The sequence below is a fragment of the Oncorhynchus tshawytscha genome, linkage group LG07 (genome assembly GCF_018296145.1).
Source record: "Oncorhynchus tshawytscha isolate Ot180627B linkage group LG07, Otsh_v2.0, whole genome shotgun sequence".
Classification (NCBI taxonomy): domain Eukaryota; kingdom Metazoa; phylum Chordata; class Actinopteri; order Salmoniformes; family Salmonidae; genus Oncorhynchus; species Oncorhynchus tshawytscha.
In genome coordinates this window covers 4,874,868-4,894,326 of record NC_056435.1, presented here as the reverse complement: position 1 = coordinate 4,894,326, position 19,459 = coordinate 4,874,868, and the positions used below count along the sequence as shown (strand labels likewise).

The 19,459-nt window shown below is 46.0% G+C and overlaps 1 protein-coding gene across 1 annotated transcript; it reads left to right on the top strand.

The window, feature by feature from the left end:
- Positions 1-7,292: 7,292 nt before the first annotated feature.
- On the top strand, positions 7,293-10,992 carry LOC112253702 (2-oxoglutarate receptor 1). Its single transcript, XM_024425658.2, has 2 exons — positions 7,293-7,501; positions 9,657-10,992. Exon 2 carries the CDS (start codon positions 9,683-9,685, stop codon positions 10,721-10,723), a length of 1,041 nt encoding a protein of 346 aa, XP_024281426.2. The 5' UTR covers positions 7,293-7,501; positions 9,657-9,682; the 3' UTR covers positions 10,724-10,992.
- Positions 10,993-19,459: the final 8,467 nt, after the last annotated feature.

The window sequence follows — 19,459 nt, the reverse complement described above, 5'->3', positions numbered from 1 at the left end:
GGGAGATGCGTTATGCCGCTGGCTCCTCCTGCGTATCCATGCGCCTCAATGCTGCCAAGATGCCCAAACTCTAGACCCTTGCTGCCCTGTCATATTTCCCCATGATGCCCTCTGTCTGCCTGGATTACCACCATCTTCTCTGGGTTGTCGTTCCATTTCAGTAATAGAGGGGGTGTCACCGTCACATGACAACTCAAATGTGGACTCTAATTGGTTGAATGTGTCGAGAGTTTCTTTTTGTCTATTTATGATCTCAGGTGATTTTCGGTAAAATATAAACAACATCTACTTTGCGTCAGTGAAGACCGCATCAGTATATTAGTTTCCCTCACTATAGAGTAACCCACAATGTGTATTTAGCTAGCTTTTTTGTAAAATAAACATTTGTTCAAATACTCCTGTCATGGTTGATTTGAATTTGGAGTAACAGTAGTCACCATTTTTCATGGCTAGTTTAGTTTAAGGATTAACCTCTTTTTTTTCCCATTTTCGTATAAAATGACTTACCCAAATTTAACTTCCTGTAGCTCAGGCCCTGAAGCAAGGATTTGCATATTGTCACGAACCTTGCCGAAGACGGTGCCTCTTCCCTGTTCGGGCGGTGCTCGGCGGTCGTCGTCGCCGGCCTATTAGCTGCCATCGATTTCCTTTCCGTTTGTTTTTGGTTATTGGGTAATTGGGTACACCTGTTTTGTATTAGGGTTTGTTTGTAGGGTATTTAAGGGCACTAGGCCCGCTGGGTATTTGTGCGGGCTTGTTTGTGTTACTCTGTGTTTGATGGTGTGAGTTATTCGTACATTTATTCTCCGGACTATTTTGTACTGTTGTTTGGACCGGCAACTTATTATACGCCCTGTGTGTTGGCGTGACTGTTTTTGTTGCACTAGGGAATAAATTTTAAGGAAAGACTGAACCCTGCTCTCTGCGCCTGATTCCACCCACCACCACTCCTAGTTGATCGTAACAGAAGCCCGCACCACCAAAATGGAATCAGCAGGAGCAGCGACCACCCCTCTCCCCACTATGGAGGAGCGCGTTCACCACCACACAGCGGTCCTCCATCGGATTGGTACCGCGATGGACCAGATGATGGAGAGGATGGAACGATGGGAGAGGAGTGGCCTACCGACGTCTACCCCAGCTCCCCCACTGCCGACATCACCTCCTCCACCTACGTCATCCTCTGGGTCCGGCGCACTGCGTCTCTCCCCCGAGGAGTACGATGGAGCGGCGGCTGGGTGCCAGGGATTTTTGCTCCAGCTAGAGCTCTACCTGGCTACCGTGCGTCCGGCTCCCTCGGGTGAGGAGAGTGTGAGCCTCCTCGTCTCCTGTTTAACGGGCAGGGCCCTGGACTGGGCTAACGCGGTCTGGAACAGTCCAGATTCGGCTCGGGACAACTACCTGGAGTTCACCCGCCGTTTCCGAGCTGTGTTCGATCATCCACCAGAGGGTAAAGCGGCGGGTGAGCGACTGTTCCACCTCAGACAGGAGACGAGGAGCGCACAGGACTTCGCGTTGGAGTTTAGGACCCTAGCTGCTGGTGCTGGGTGGAGTGACAGGGCCCTGATGGACCATTACCGGTGTAGTCTCCGGGAGGACGTCCGCCGGGAGCTAGCTTGCAGGGACACAACTCTCTCCCTGGATGAACTAATAGACATGTCTATTCGATTGGACAACCTGCTAGCTGCCCGCGGGCGTTCAGAAGGGGTCCTGTTAATTCCACCTTCCAGCTCTCCCACTCCCACTCCGATGGAGTTGGGAGGAGCTGCATCTAGGGGGATCAGAGGGGGCTCCTCCTGCTCCTATTGTGGACGGAGAGGACACACTTCGGACCGGTGTTGGAGGAGTCCCTCTGGGAGTCGAGAGGGTCGGCGGAACACTCCTCGGCCACCCCAGGTGAGTAAGCACCAAACTCACCCAGAGCTCCCTGTTGGTCACATGTTTTTGTTAATTTTTTTTTCCTGCGTTTTCCCCTCTCTTCAGCATAAGGCGCTAGTCGATTCAGGCGCAGCTGGGAGTTTTATGGATCGTGGACTCGCCCGTAAATTGGGTATTCCGTTAGTACAGATAGACCCACCTGTCCCTGTGCACTCCTTAGATAGCCGACCGTTAGGGTCAGGGTTGGTCAGGAGGCCACGATTCTGCTGGACATGGTAACGCAGGGGAATCATAGGGAGAGGATCAGTTTCTACCTTATTGATTCACCTGGGTTTCCGGTGGTGTTGGGGGTTCCCTGGCTGGCTATTCACAATCCCCTTATTTCCTGGAAACAGGGGCTCTTAAGGGGTGGTCAGACGAGTGTTCAGAGAGGTGTATAGGAGTTTCCATCGGTGCCACGACGGTGGAGAGTCCAGACCAGGTTTCCACCGTGCGCATTCCCCCAGAATATGCCGATTTGGCTATCGCTTTTAGTAAGAAGAGGGCGACCAAATTACCACCCCATCGACGGTGGGATTGCGTGATAAACCTCCAGGAGAACGTTGCACTTCCCCGGAGTCATGTGTACCCGCTGTCACAGGAGGAGACGGTGGCTATGGAAACATATGTCACGGAAGCTCTGAGACAGGGGTACATTCGGCCCTCCATGTCACCCGTCTCCTCAAGTTTCCAGCTCGGGGATGATGATGGAGTGTGACCGCGTTAACGCCGTGCGTAATTGGCCGACTCCGACCACGGTAAAGGAGGTGCAGCGATTTTTAGGGTTTGCCAATTACTACCGGAGGTTTATCCGGGTTTTGGCCAAGTAGCGGCGCCCATTACCTCACTGCTGAAGGGGGGGCCGGTGCGTCTGCAGTGGTCAGCAGAGGCTGATGGAGCCTTCAACCAGTTGAAGGCACTGTTCACTGGGGCTCCCGTGTTGGCGCATCCGGACCCTTCGTTAGCATTCATAGTGGAGGTGGATGCGTCCGAGGCTGGGGTTGGAGCCGTGCTGTCTCAGCGCTCGGGTACGCCACCGAAGCTCCGTCCCTGCGCTTTCTTTTCTAAGAAGCTGGGTCCGGCGGAGCGGAACTATGATGTGGGGGACCGGGAGTTACTAGCTATGGTAAAAGCCCTGAAGGTGTGGAGACACTGGCTAGAGGGGGCTAAACACCCTTTTCTCATCTGGACTGACCACCGTAATCTGGAGTATATTCGAGCAGCGAGGAGACTGAATCCGCGTCAGGCTAGGTGGGCCATGTTCTTTACATGTTTTAGATTTACGATCTCTTACAGACCAGGTTCCCTCAACACTAAGGCCGACGCGCTGTCTCGTCTCTATGACACCGAGGACCGGTCCATCGAACCCACTCCCATCCTTCCAGCCTCTCGGCTGGTGGCCCCAGTGGTATGGGAGGTGGACGCGGACATCGAGCGAGCGTTGAGGGTTGAACCTGCGCCTACACAGTGTCCGACTGGTAGAAGTTACGTACCGCTTGGTGTCCGTGATAAGTTGATTCGGTGGGCCCACACACTACCGTCTGCGGGTCATCCGGGGATTGATAGGACAGTGCGGGGTCTTAGGGGGAAATACTGGTGGCCCACCTTAGCTAGGGATGTGAGGCTCTATGTCTCTTCCTGTTCGGTATGCGCCCAGAGTAAGGCTCCTAGGCACCTTCCTAGAGGGAAGTTACAGCCCCTCCCGGTTCCACAACGGCCATGGTCCCATCTCTCGGTAGATTTCCTAACTGATCTTCCCCATCTCAGGGGAACACTACCGTTCTGGTCGTTGTGGATCGGTTCTCTAAGTCCTGCCGTCTCCTCCCATTGCCTGGTCTCCCTACGGCCCTACAGACTGCAGAGGCTCTATTTACCCACGTCTTCCGGCACTATGGGGTTCCAGAGGATATCGTCTCCGATCGGGGTCCCCAGTTCACGTCTCGGGTTTGGAAGGCGTTTATGGAGCGTCTGGGGATCTCGGTCAGCCTTACCTCTGGTTATCACCCCGAAAGTAATGGGCAGGTGGAGAGAGTAAACCAGGAAGTGGGCAGGTTTCTGAGGTCGTATTGCCAGGACCGGCCAGGAGAATGGGCGAGGTACGTCCCGTGGGCAGAGTTAGCCCAGAACTCTCTTCGGCATTCGTCCACGAATATGTCGCCATTCGAATGCGTACTGGGCTACCAGCCGGTCCTGGCTCCGTGGCATCAGAGTCAGACCGAGGCTCCTGCGGTGGAGGAGTGGGTACAGCGCTCTAGAGAGACCTGGCGGGCAGTCCAGGATTCTCTCAGGCAGGCCAGTGAACGGCAGAAGAGAGACGCTGACCGCCACCGCAGCGAGGCCCCGGTGTTCGCACCAGGGGACAGGGTCTGGCTCTCGACCCGAAACCTGCCCCTCCGCCTGCCCTGCCGGAAGCTGGGGCCGCAGTGTGTGGGGCCATTTAAAGTCCTGAGGAGGATAAACGAGGTGTGTTATAGATTGCAACTTCCCTCTTATTATCGTATTAACCCCTCATTTCATGTGTCTCTCCTCAGGCCGGTGGTAGCTGGTCCCCTACAAGACAGTGAGGTACCGGAGGTCCCTCCACCCCCTCTGGACATCGAGGGGTCCCCGGCGTACACAGTACGAGCTATTCTGGACTCGAGACGCCGGGTGAGGGGCCTGCAGTACCTCGTGGACTGGGAGGGGTACGGTCCGGAGGAGAGGTGCTGGGTACCGGGGAGGGACATTTTAGATCCTTCCCTCTTGAGGGATTTCCATCGCCTCCACCCGGATCGCCCTGCGCCTCGTCCTCCGGGTCGTCCTCGAGGCCGGGGTCGGCGCGCTGCGGGAGCCGCGCGTCAGGGGGGGGGGTACTGTCACGAACCTTGCCGAAGACGGTGCCTCTTCCTGTTCGGGCGGTGCTCGGCGGTCGTCGTCGCCGGCCTATTAGCTGCCATCGATTTCCTTTCCGTTTGTTTTTGGTTATTGGGTAATTGGGTACACCTGTTTTGTATTAGGGTTTGTTTGTAGGGTATTTAAGGGCACTAGGCCCGCTGGGTATTTGTGCGGGCTTGTTTGTGTTACTCTGTGTTTGATGGTGTGAGTTATTCGTACATTTATTCTCCGGACTATTTTGTACTGTTGTTTGGACCGGCAACTTATTATACGCCCTGTGTGTTGGCGTGACTGTTTTTGTTGCACTGGGGAATAAATTTTAAGGAAAGACTGAACCCTGCTCTCTGCGCCTGATTCCACCCACCACCACTCCTAGTTGATCGTAACACATATTCTTGGTACCATTTGAAAGGAAACACGTTGCAGTTTATGGAAATGTGAAAGGAATGTAGTAGAATATAACACAATAGTTCTGGTAAAAGATAATACAATGAAAAAAACAACCGTTCTTTTGTTTTTTTGTACCATCATTTTTGAAATGCAAGAGAAAGACCATAATGTATTATTCCAGCCCAGGTGCAATTTAGATTTTGGCAACTAGATGGCAGCAGTGTATGTTCAAAGTTTTAGACTGATCCAAAGAACCATTGCATTTCTGGTCAAAATGTTGTATCAAGACTGCCATTCTTTCACTGTAATAGCTATTGTAAATTGGACAGTGCAGTTAGATTAACAAGAATTTAAGCTTTCTGCCAATATCAGATATGTCTATGTCCCAGGAAATGTTCTTGTTACTTACAACCTCATGCTAATCACATTAGCCTATGTTAGCTCATCCGTCCCGTGGAAGGGACACCGATCCCGATTAAATATTTGTCTGCGAATAGCACGCATGTTATACTAGATTCAAGTCTAAGATATGGTAAATAAGGAAAATAAACATAGGTGTGAGCCGGTTCGTAAAGTAAAAACAAACAGGTTAAACATCAACTCATTGGCAGGTTTAAACAACTGTCCTGCATTATGCATACACAATGTACACCACAGTATGTGTCATACCAACACTGTAGGTCCCTAAAGATTTCCACAGTAGGTTTGATGTACAGGAGGTTGATCTCCGTTACCCACAGTGTTAGAAAAAGTACCCTATTGTCATACCTTAGTAAAATTATAAATCACTTCAAATTCCTTATATTAGGCAAACCAGATGGTACAATCCTATTTCTTTACAGATAGCCAGTGGCACTCTCCAAAACGCAGAAATAATTTACAAACAATGCATTTCTGTTTCTTGAGTCCGCCAGATCAGAGGCAGGAGGGATGACCAGGTATGTTCTCGTGATACGTGCGTAAATTCGACCATTTTCCTGTCCTGCAAAGCATTCAAAATGTAATGAGTAATTTTGGGTGTGTAAAAAGTGTATTATTTTCTTTAGGAATGCAGTGAAGTAAAAGTTATCAAAAATATAAATAGTAATGTACAGATACCCCCAAAAACTACTTAAGTAGTACTTTAAAGTATTTTTACTTAAGTACTTTACACCCCTGGTGACCCCGAACTAGAAATCTCTATGTTACCTAGTCTGTCCTAGAGATGAAATAAAGGTGAATATTACACCAAAACTCTAGAAACAAATTCCACATTCACCACAAAGAATATTAGGAGCATATGTTGTACTATTGTAAATGTGGGCATTTTCACTCGATCGTAACTTCCTCTAGATACCCTTTACATTCATGATTTGAACTTGCACTGTAACATTACTAAATACTTACAACCCCCACAGCTTTTGACCGTTTTCACCGGCATCCATTTCTAGTTCACTAATGTCTGTCATCAACATGTATCAAGCATATCAACCTGCAGGCTGATGCCAAATGCAGGACATGTGACACCATAGTACAGTACAGTGAAACAAAGCCACTAAACCTGTAACGATTTTCATTGGTGGAAGAAGGAGTAGACCAAAGCGCAGAGTGGTACGTGTTCATGATGCCTTTAATAAACTGAACACTAAATGCAAACGAACAAAAGAATAAAGGAAAACCGAAACAGTCCTGTATGGTGAAAACACTGAAACGGAAAATAATCACCCACAACTCAAAATGGGAAAACAGGCTACCTAAGTATGGCTCTCAATCAGAGACAACGATAGACACCATCCTCTGATTGAGAACCATACCAGGCCAAACACGTAGAAAAAGAAAACCTAGACCTACAACATAGAATACCCACCCACATCACACCCTGACCAAACTAAAAATAGAAACATACAAAGCAATCTACGGTCAGGGCGTGACAAAACCACTAGAACTGAGGGGGAATAACGCAGCTCGATGTACTCCACGCTATTTCTCCCTTTATTTAACTGCTGCACAGGAATGATGTACTGTACCCATAGTGAAGAGGAAGTATTATTGTCCTTCTCCTAGATTTTCAATAGTTTCATGTCAAATACAGCTGAAATAGGATCTGAATTCTTTGTGAATAAGGGTTCTATGCAGAAGCCAATGAGGTAAGGCCCAACAAAGGCACAGTGCGTGACATGCTTGTGTTTTCCCGTAGTGAGGCCCAGACAGAGCTGTAGGAGGTTTAATGGAGCTGAAAGGAGGGACTAGAGGTGGCTGATGTATAAGAGAGAGGAGGAGGAGGAAAGTCTCAGACAGGATATCGATGACTGAGGGAACAGCACTGACTGACTGACTGACAGTAAGTTGCCATATTACTAACTGTGTCTCTAGCCTTGTTTATACCTGGTGCTAACATGTGTCTTTTTTTCTGATCTTATCCATATTCTGAATGTGCCCAAATTGTTAACGTTGCATCTACACACGGTATTAAAATGTGTCTTCTATCCTTCCACTGTGTCTGCATTGTGACCAGATTCGATGGTGCCTCCCAGTATGCAGATTATTTGACACATTAAAAAAAAAATGTATTTATTTATTTTAAGACATGGTGTTACCTGTAAATGATTTTAGAGACCGGTATAGTGATGATTTAAATTATTTGACCATCCAGGTTGGTTTGTACTTGATTTATAATATCCAAATACTCTGGGTCCCTGACTACCTCCGGAGGTGGTCAGGAAGATCTGATCATGATCAGATCACAATGCGTCTTTTAATCGTCTAAAAATGTGGGCACAATCAGAATATGGACAAGACCAGGACAAAGGACGCATGTTAGAACCAGGTATAAATGGGGCTTCTGACTCAATGTGTATAATACAAAGAAATTCTAAGGATGATTTTTTAGACTCTAGTCTGGCGTTGATCATACTTACTAGGTGGCTGCACATGTTACAGTATTTTCTGAAAGAAAGAATACATGAAGTGCAGAGTAAAAAAGTAAGTAACAAGATGAGAAGGAATAATCAGACCTGAGATGTAAACTTTGCACTGGCATGGTGTGGATTTTTTTGTTTGTGCAAGCTGCCCGATAAACCTGAGACTGTCTGACACCTTTTGTGATAATGAGACCAGAGGGAAGTAGAAATAATAATTTTGAATTAGTATTAGTAGAATAAGTTTTAAAGTTGAAATTGTTAGAGGCTAATGTTGAAAAGGTGAGGGTAAGTGACTGTTTTAGAAGTAGTAGTAGTAGCAGTAGTAGTAACAGAAGTAGTAGGAACAGAAGTAGTAGTAGTAGTAGTAGCAGCAGTAGCAGTACTAGTAGTAGTAGCAGTAGTAGCAGCAGAAGCAGTATTAGTAGTAGTAATAGTGTTGACTGTGGTAGAAGTAGGCCTAAAAGCAGTGATAGTTACTGTTGGTGGGTTCTACAGTCCTGGATAGTTTCATCAAAATTGTAAGTGTGCCTTGAATTCTAACACTGTCACAGACAGTGTCACCAGCAAAGCAACCCCACACCATCACACCTCCTCCTCCATGCTTCACGGCGGGAACAATATATGCGGAGATCATCCGTTCACCTATTCTACGTCTCACAAAGACACAGGGTTGGAAAAATACATCTCAAATTTGGACTCATCAGACCAAAGGACAGATTTCCACCGGTCTAATGTCCATCGCTCGTGTTTCTTTGCCCAAGCAAGTCTCTTCTTATTATTGGTGTCCTTTAGTAGTGGTTTCTTTGCAGCAGTTCGACCATGAAGGCCTGTTTCACACATTCTCCTCTGAACAGTTGATGTTGAGATGTGTCTGTTACTTGAACTCTTTGAAGCATTTATTTGGGCTGCAATTGCTGAGGCTGGTAACTAATGAACGTATCCTCTGCAGCAGAGTAACTCTGGGTCTTCCTTTCCTGTGGAGGTCCTCATGAGAGCCAGTTTCATCATAGTGCTTGATGGTTTTTGCGACTGCACTTGAAGAAAATTTTCCGATTGAATGACCTTCATTTCTTAAAGTAATGATGGACTGTCATTTCTCTTTGCCTTTTTGAGGTGTTCTTGACATTAACTTGTACTCAGTCTTTTGCCAAATAGGGCTATCTTCTGTTAACCACCTCTACCTTGTCACACACAACTGTTTGGCTCAAACGCATTAAGAAGGAAAGAAATACCACAAATTAACTTTTAATAAGGCACACCTGAAATGCAATCCAGGTGACTACCTCATGAAGCTAGTTGAGAGAATGCCAAGAGTGTGCAAAGCTGTCATCATGGCAAAGTGTGGCTAATTTGAAGAATCTGAATTATACAATTTATTTTGATTTGTTTAACACTTTTTGGTTACTACATGATTCCATGTGTTTTTTAATAGTGTTGATGTCTTCACTATTATTCTACAATGTAGAAAATAGTAACATAAAGAAAAACCCTTGAATGAGTAGGTGTGTCCAAACTTTTGACTTGTATTGTATATAATTATATAACTGTTTGTCTCTACTTGGGTTCCTCTTCTAGGCCTATAACAACACTCACAGCACGTCATGTCTAGTGCCATCTACAGCGGGAACAAATCCGACGATAACTGCACCAACGTGGACACCCTGATGAAACGCTACTACCTGCCCGTCATGTACAGCGTCATTTTAGTTGTGGGGCTGCTGGGTAACGTCACCTCCATCGCCATCTTCCTGATCAAGCTACGACCCTGGAAGTCCAGCAGTATCATCATGTTCAACCTGGCGTTGACGGATCTTCTGTATGTTCTGAGTCTGCCTTTCATGGTCTACTACTACACCAACGGTGAATCCTGGACCCTGGGCGACTTCATGTGTCGCTTTCTGCGTTTCGGGTTCCACTTTAACCTATATGGTAGTATACTGTTTCTCACCTGTTTGGCTGTGTTTCGATATGTCGTGGCGACGCATCCTCTGAGGGCGGCGCAGGTGCAGCAGAAGAGGTGGGGTATCTTGGCGTGCGCTGTGGTCTGGGCCATAGCCGTGGCAGAGATCGTTCCCATGCTCACCATGATCACCATGGAGACTAAAAACAACAAGACCCAGTGTTTGGACTTTGCTAGCGGCGACCCGGCTGTCCTGTGGTGGTACGGCTGGCTGCTGACCGTGCTGGGCTACCTGCTGCCCCTGGTGGTGGTGGTGGTGAGTTACGCCGGTGTGGTCCGTGAACTATCCAAGGGGCCCCACACCCACAACCCTTGCCGCGTACGGGCACGCCGCCTCAACGTACTGATCCTGGTGGTGTTCGTGGTATGCTTCCTGCCATACCACATCCTGAGGATCCTTAGAGTAGACACCAGGATGAAGCCTGAGTCGTCATGTATGCTGGTGCACTGGGTCCACACCGCTTATATCGTGTCCAGGCCCGTAGCGGGGCTCAACACCTTCTTTAACCTGGCTCTGTACACCTTGGCCGGGGACAAGTTCCAGCAGGCCTTCCTCAGTGTGTTCCCCTGGGGTTCCTGGTGGACCAAGTTCAGGACTCACCTCAAACTCAGCCTGGCTGTCGTCAGTAAGCCCAGTAACACAGCTTCAGCCGAAAGGCCAGCAGCCATGGATATGGCATGAAATATAGTACAGTGTTCTGTTTAATTCTGTGTGGACATTACTATCATGGCAATATATTTTCCTTCAATATTGTATATACTGTACTGTGATCCTGTAAATAGATCAGATTATCAGATTTTATTGTGCCAATATGAGGTTTACAGCATTGATGTGGTTTCTATAAATATATTAGATACTTGTAAAGAGTGACTTTATATGTACTGTATAGTCTAATTGATATTGCCATATCACTTTATTATAAATAAATGTTCAACATATTTGATGCATGACTTGAGAGAAACAAGAACATGATATTTGTCCCAGGACCAGAAACATGTCAATATGATTCAGAAACCAAATGTTTTCACTTCTATACCCAGTGTTGGCACTCTTTCAGGTATGTATTTCTCACGTACTTAACGCAAGCAACAATGAAATTAGAGTCTAGGAACAAGGAACAGGTTGGCTAGGGACGAAAAGGAGTGGCTGGGCAGAAAGATTTCCTGCTGTTAAGTGACATCTGTTTTACATCTTACATTATGGAGAATCACAGAACCACTTCCTAAAAAGGACACTGATAATCAACTCTATGATCCTGCTTTTACTCTGAAGGCTATTTACTATAATATATTATTCATCCAATTTGATTTCAACTAATTTCATTATTTGATCGTTTTAAATAGCTAAAAACTAGTGTCAGATTAGTGGTGCTTAAATGTTCATTTGAGGCTGTACTATTTGAATCCCACATCAAAGGGTGGTAATGTCCACTGTCCACCCTACCTTGTGGGAGCCCAGACCTCACTTCAGATTCAAAGCTGAAAGCAAGTATCTAACGCAAAGAAACACTTGAGTGAACTCTCTGACAGTAAAAAAGACCTCTGTATAGTATCTTGCTACCATAACACAGTGAGAACAATATAGAGGAGTGATAGACTAGGATAGAAACTTGAATATGAATATAAATGAGTAGGCCTTTGCGTGTAACAAGTTTCTCCTGTCTCTAGCTGCCATTAATTGTTGGCTGTTGTTTCTTGTCAACCTTTCAATCTCTTCCTCTACCGTTCCAGTAAACATTGTTGAAAAGCTCCTTATTTAGGGAAGATAAGATTTTGAATGGAAATACATTTTAGGTCCCATCGACAACAGAAAATCAAGTGTGTGTGTGTGTGTGTGTGTGTGTGTGTGTGTGTGTGTGTGTGTGTGTGTGTGTGCGTGCGTGCGTGCGTGCGTGCGTGCGTGTGTGTGTGTGTGAGTGCGTGCGTGCGTGTGTGCGTCGTGCTAAAGATATAGTGTGAGCTGCAGCTGTTTGTAGTCTATCATTCTAAGATCTGAGCATGTCAGACCATAGAGCTAGTGTAGAAGTCATTATTTTCATTATGGAACTACACATGTTTAAGTAAACAGTTATTCAAACGTGACTGTAGTGAAAATAATGTTTTCTATGGGTTACATGTGAGCAGTGGAGGCTGTTGAGGGGAGGATGGCTCATAATGATGGCTGGAATGGAGTCAATGGAATGGTTTCAAACACATGGAAAGCATGTCTTTGATGTGTTTGATACCGTTCCATTGACTCCATTCCAGCCATTACTATGAGCCATCCTCCCCTCAACAGCCTCCACTGCATGTGAGCCCGTATTGTAATACACGTTGACTGATTTATTGAATCCAAACTGTAACTGCAAATCCATCACAGTCTTTCTATACTGTTGCCAGAAGGACATTTCCTGAGATCTGACAACCCTGTCTATCATTCTCAGATTCAAAGCTGAAAGCAAGTATCTAACGCAAAGAAACACTTGAGTGAACTCTCTGACAGTAAAAAAGACCTCTGTATAGTATCTTGCTACCATAACACAGTGAGAACAATATAGAGGAGTGATAGACTAGGATAGAAACTTGAATATGAATATAAATGAGTAGGCCTTTGCGTGTAACAAGTTTCTCCTGTCTCTAGCTGCCATTGATTGCCGGCTGTTGTTTCTTGTCAACTTTTCAATCTCTTCCTCTACCGTTCCAGTAAACATTGTTGAGAAGTTCCTCTGTTGAATAGCCCATGTCATTAGAAGCAGTGTTTAATGCATTTGAACCTTTCGAGAATGTACAGGCGTATTCCAACAGGAGCATGTGGTCTCCTATCATAGTATCTACTGTCATTCAGAGGTGTTCAGATGTACAGATTAGTGCTGTGTTGCACACTGACTGGGAACCAGGAAGTAACTGTCTCTGTCTGGTAAACCCTCTCCTGTCTGGTAAACCTGGCTCTTCCTTCCTCCACACCTCCCTCTCTTTCTGTATAATTTCATGTTTCTCGATTAACCACTTGTCTTTCTATTAGCACACGCCCTTCCCATATAAGTCAACTGGAATGTAAGTTGACAAAGCCACTGTTTTAGAGGTGTCTCTACAGGCCACAGCTACCTTTCTATTTAAAATATATATATATATAATTCCCAAACATCAATTCTACATAATATGTTGAATATGACATAAGTGTACTGAGTATAAGGACTCCATGTGGTTCAGGGCTGTCTTCATTTCAATGTATATTTAAGGTAAATTAGTCAACCCGAACAACTGGAATGGCCCATTTCAATCAACAGTGAGAGATCTTCTTCAGAAATGAGGAGTGATTGGATTGTTTGTTCTTTAGAAATGATGTCACCAAACGATTCTACTGAGTGCCATATGTCATATCCCTTTATGCGTCACTGTAACGACTGCGCTGAGAGTCGGGAAGCAAGTACAGGGAGTGAGTGAGTGTTGTAATAAATAAACAAACCACAAACAACGCACTGACACAAAACAGAGTCAATAACACCTGAGGAAAGAACCAAGGGGAGTGACAGATACAGGGAAGATAATCAAGGAGGTGATGGAGTCCAGGTGAGTGTCATGAGGCGCTGGTGTGCTTGACGATGGTGACAGTTGTGCGGGATAATCAGCAGCCTGATGACCCAGAGACTGGAGAGGGAGTATACGTGACAGTCACTAACCATTTCACAGTGCTCGCTCATGTTAATGATTCTAAAAGTAAAAGAGCTCCTCTGGTTAGAACAAGTGCCAGTTGGGGAAGCGGTGGACTTGACACTGAGGTTAATTTTGGTCTGAATTCTTGCAACAATGGATTTCTACTGGGATCACACTGCTTTTCAAAAAAAGCTTCACATCCTAAGTGTTATTCACAGTAGTGCATGGTATTAGTTATGGAGAAAAACAACTTATCTCACTGTTGCTGGGTTCCCTTGATAAGAAATAATGATGGTTGTACAATTATGGGAGTAAGAACACATGGACTTCCTCCTCCTCCTCCTCCTCTTCCTCCCCTCCCCTCCCTCCTCCTCCTCCATACATACAGTTGAAGTCAGAAGTTTACATACACCTCAGCCAAATACATTTAAACTCAGTTTTCACAATTCCCAACATTTAATCCTAGTAAAAATTCCCTGTCTAAGGTCAGTTAGGATCACCACTGTCACGTCCTAATCTTAGTTCCTTTTTTATGTCTCTATTTTAATTTGGTCAGGGCGTGAGTTGGGGTGGGCATTCTATGTGTTGTTCTATGTTTTTGTATTTCTGTGTTTGGCCTGGTATGGCTCCCAATCAGAGGCAGCTGTTTATCGTCGTCTCTGATTGAGAACCATACTTAGGCAGCCTGTTTTCCCACTATGGGTTGTGGGTAGTTGTTTTCTGTTTTGTGTGTCTTCACCTTACAGAACTGTTTCGATTTTTGTTGTTTCACGTTTGTTATTTTGTGTTCAGTTGTAATAAATTTAACATGGACACGTACCACGCTGCATTTTGGTCCGATCTATCCTACTCCTCCTCAGAAGACGAGGAAAACCATTACAGAACTACCCACCACCAAAAAAGGACCAAGCAGCGTGGTAACCAGGAGCAGAGGGTTCTGGACTCCTGGACTTGGGAGGAGATACTGGAAGGCAAGGAACCCTGGGCACAGGCTGGGGAATATCGCCTCCCCAAGGAAGATCTGGAGGCAGCGAGAGCTGAGCGGCGGCGATATGCGGTAAGGCAGCGCAACAGGCACGAGAGGCAGCCCCAAAAACTTTTTTGGGGGTGGCACACGGGGAGATTGGCGGAGTCAGGCGATAGACCTGAGCCAACTCCCCGCGCATACCAGAAGAAGCGCAGTACTGGTCAGGCACCGTGTTATGCGGTAAAGCACACTGTGTCGCCAGTACGCGCTCATAGCCTGGTACGCTATAGGTCAGCCCCCCGCAAGTGCCATGCGAGAGTGGGCATCTAGCCAGGGCGTATTGTGCCGGCTCAGCGTGTTTGGTCTCCGGTACGCCGTTTCGGCCCAGGGTATCCTGCGCCGGCTCTGCGTGCTGTGTCTCCGGGATGCTGGGAGGGTGCAGTGTGCAGTGTGCCCTATGCCTGCCCTCCGCCCGTGCCGGGCGAAGGTGGGCATTGAGCCTAAGGGAGAGGTGCGAGTGGTATGCACCAGATCTCCAGTGCTCACGCACAGCCCGGTTCAACCTGTGCCTGCACTCTGGAGGGTCCGGGCTAAAATGGTCATCCAGCCTGGAGGAGTGGTGCCAAGGCTGCGCACCAGAGCTCCAGTGCTCCCCCACAGCCCGGTCCATCTGGTGCCTCCTCCCCGCACCAGGCCTCCTGTAGGTCTCCCCAGCCTGGTGGGTCCTGTGGCAGTCCCACACACCAGGCTGTCTCTCCGTCTCCTCCCTCCAGGTTCTCCCGCCTGTCTGGCGCTTCCAGAGTCTCCCTCCTGTCCGGAGCCGCCAGAGCCGCCCGTCAGTCAGGAGCTGCCGGAGCCGCCCGTCAGTCAGGAGCTTCCGGAGTCTCCCGCCTGTCCGGCGCTGCCAGAGTCTCCCGCCTGTCTGACGCTGCCGGAGTCTCCCGTCCATTCGGGGCCCGCTGCAAGGGTCCCCAGTCGGAGGTCTGCGGCGAGGGTCGCCGCTCCTAAGGCGTCACCTAAGAGGGCCAAGTCTAAGGTGGAGTGGGGTCCACGTCCCGCGCCAGAGCCGCCACCGCAGGCAGATGCCCACCCAGACCCTCCCCTATGGGTTTAGGTTTTGCGGCCAGAGTCCGCACCTTTGGGTAGTTGTTTTGTGTGTCTTCACCTTACAAAACTGTTGTTTCACGTTGTAATAAATTAAACATGGACACGTACCACGCTGAATTTTGGTCCGATCTATCCTACTCCTCCTCAGAAAAGTAGGAAAACCGTTACAACCACTTTATTTTAAGAATGTGAAATGTCAGAATAATAGTAGAGAAGGATTTACTTCAGCTTTTATTTCTTTCATCACATTCCCAGTGGGTCAGAAGTTTACATATACTTATTTGGTAGCATTGTCTTTAAATTGTTTAACTTGAGTCAAACGTTTCGGGTAGCCTTCCACAAACTTCCTACAATAAGTTGGGTGAATTTTGGCCCATTCCTCCTGACAGAGCTGGTGTAACTGAGTCAGGTTTGTAGGCCTCCTTGCTCGCACACACTTTTTCCATTCTGCCCACACATTTTCTATGGGATTGAGGTCAGGGATTTGTGATGGCCACTCCAATACCTTGACTTTGTTGTCCTTAAGCCATTTTGCCATAACTTTGGAAGTATGCATGAGGTCATTGTCCATTTGGAAGACCCATTAGCGACCAAGCTTTAACTTCCTGACTGATGTCTTGAGATGTTGCTTCAATATATCCACATAATTTTCCTGCCTCATGATGCCATCTATTTTGTGAAGTGCACCAGTCCCTCCTGAAGCAAAGCACCCCCACAACATGATGCTACCACCACCGTGCTTCACAGTTGGGATGGTGTTCTTCGGCTTGCAAGCCTCCCCCTTTGTCCTCCAAACATAACACTGGTCATTATGGCCAAACAGTTCTATTTTTGTTTCATCAGACCAGAGGACATTTCTCCAAAAAGTACGATCTTTGTTCCCATGTACGGTTACAAACTGTCGTCTGGCTTTTTTATGGCAGTTTTGGAGCAGTGGCTTCTTCCTTGCTGAGCGGCCTTTCAGGTTATGTCGATATAGGACTCGTTTTACTCTGGATATAGATACTCTTGTACCTGTTTCCTCCACCATCTTCACAAGGTCCTTTGTTGTTGTTCTGGGATTAATTTGCACTTTTTGCACCAAAGTACGTTCATCTCTAGGAGACAGAACGTGTCTCCTTCCTAAGCAGTATGACAGCTGCGTTGTCCCATGGTGTTTATACTTTCGTACTATTGTTTGTACAGATGAACACGGTACCTTCAGGCATTTGGAAATTGCTCCCAAGGATGAACCAGTGTTGTGGAGGTTATTTTTGAGGTCTTGGCTGATTTCTTTTGATTTTCCCATGATGTCAAGCAAAGAGGCACTGAGTTTGAAGGTCGGCCTTGAAATTCATCAAAAGCTTCTAAAGCCATGACATCATTTTCTGGAATTTTCCAAAGGCACAGTCAATTTAGCGTATGTAAACTTCTGACCCACTGGAATTGTGATACAGTGAATTATAAGTGAAATAATCTGTCTGTAAACATTTGTTGAAACAATTACTTGCGTCATGCACAAAGTAGGTGTCCTAACCGACTTGCCAAAACTATAGTTTGTTAACAAGAAATTTGTGGAGTGGTTGAAAAATGGCTTTTAATGACTCCAACCTAAGTGTATGTAAACCTCCGACTTCAACTGTAGATCACTGGTTCTGTTCTCTCTTCATCACATCACACCAACCTCTCTGGTGTGTAGAAATCCCCAGGGTGACTATGTACCCAGATGAAGGAGAACGGCATTCAGACAGCCTACTCTTTATTGTGCTGCGTTGGAGTCAAGCTCAATGGCACTTTAAACACTTAATTTCACCCTGAACTGCCTGTAAACCAAAACTAATGGCTAACAGCTGCTCTACACCACCATGACGTAAGAAGGCTCTAATTGGTTCAGACAGCCAGCCTATTGTGCCCCCCGTGTTTATTTCTAACATCTTAAACAGAGTTCCATCACACAGTGTGTGAGTGTGTCTACGTGTTTGTGTGAGTGTTTGTGTGAGTGTTTGTGTGTGTGTGTCTACGTGTGTGTGTGAGTGTTTGTGTGTGTGTCTACGTGTGTGTGTGAGTGTTTGTGTGTCTACGTGTGTGTGTGTGTGTCTATGTGTGTGTGTGAGTGTTTGTGTGTGTCTACATGTGTGTGTGAGTGTTTGTGTGAGTGTTTTGTGTGTGTGTCTACGTGTGTGTGTGTGTGTGTGTCTATGTGTGTGTGTGAGTGTTTGTGTGTCTACGTGTGTGTGTGTGTGTGTGTGTCTATGTGTGTGTGTGAGTGTTTGTGTGTCTACGTGTGTGTGTGTGTGTCTATGTGTGTGTGTGAGTGTTTGTGTGTGTCTACGTGTGTGTGTGAGTGTTTGTGTGAGTGTTTGTGTGTGTGTGAGTGTTTGTGTGTCTACGTGTGTGTGTGTGTGTGTGTCTATGTGTGTGTGTGAGTGTTTGTGTGTGTCTACGTGTGTGTGTGAGTGTTTGTGTGAGTGTTTGTGTGTGTGTGTGTCTACGTGTGTGTGTGAGTGTTTGTGTGAGTGTTTGTGTGTGTGTCTACGTGTGTGTGTCTACGTGTGTGTGAGTGTTTGTGTGTGAGCGTTTGTGTGAGTGTTTGTGTGAGTGTTTGTGTGTGTGTGTCTACGTGTGTGTGTGAGTGTTTGTGTGAGTGTTTGTGTGTGTGTGTCTATGTGTGTGTGTGAGTGTTTGTGTGAGTGTTTGTGTGTGAGCGTTCGTGGATTTGACAGGGAAGGCGTGCGAAGAGAACTGGATGTCATCAAGACTTTTCTTTGTCATGAATAACACAATGTGAAGGGAAGCAGAAAAAAGGACAGCTTTTGGAAAGCTTGGAAATCAGTGGTACGCTGCGTACATTTAATGCACAACTTTCCTACAGGTGAATGTCTTGAATACCATCATACTGTACATACTAACTCATAGTTGGAAAGCAAACTTACAAGGTAAACTAATACAAGTCCTGTCCTAAATAACCAAAGTATGGGAGGGTGGTTAATGAATCCTTTATTGTGTTATTTACTATCGTATCTTACTTTAGATATCATGAGCAAGTCCTAGGTTGCAAAGCTACCGCTAATTCACCAAAGTTACTGGAATTTTCTGTAATTTTGGTAATTAAAATGTCATCTTTGGTAACTTTGGTCATTTACTCGAATAACTTAAAAAAGATATATTCATATATGTATACATTTTTTATATCTGTGTCCATATTGTCCATGACTTTCTAGTGTATAGACCATATCGTTCAAGATGAAATAGCCTAATTAATGAAAAAAGCATCTAATCAAGAATGGCATTATTTTCATTTAACTCTGCAACTCTTCCAACTATTGACTTTTTTCACAACTGCTACCAGTTTGGTGCCAAAACAGTTACAACAAAGACATAAAAGTGTGTAAAAAAATATAAAGGTGTTTTATGCTGAAACCCTCATATTAAACACCAATGGTATTCACTAAGTTGATGGTTTATATTTGGATAATATTTTACAGGTTTTTCATTCAATTTCTTATTTTAAAATCTTATGTGATTATTTTATACATTTTACATGTGATAAGGCCACATAGAGGGCCATATATAATTACAGACACCTGTGATAAACTGAAGTACCCAAAATGACCTCTAGATGTCATCTGATAAAATACAAAAAAAATTCTGGTAGTTTACTGGTAAACTTTGAAAGTTTCCAGTATTATACAGTACTGTACAAACGTTTTAGGCAGCTGTGAAAATTCTGTA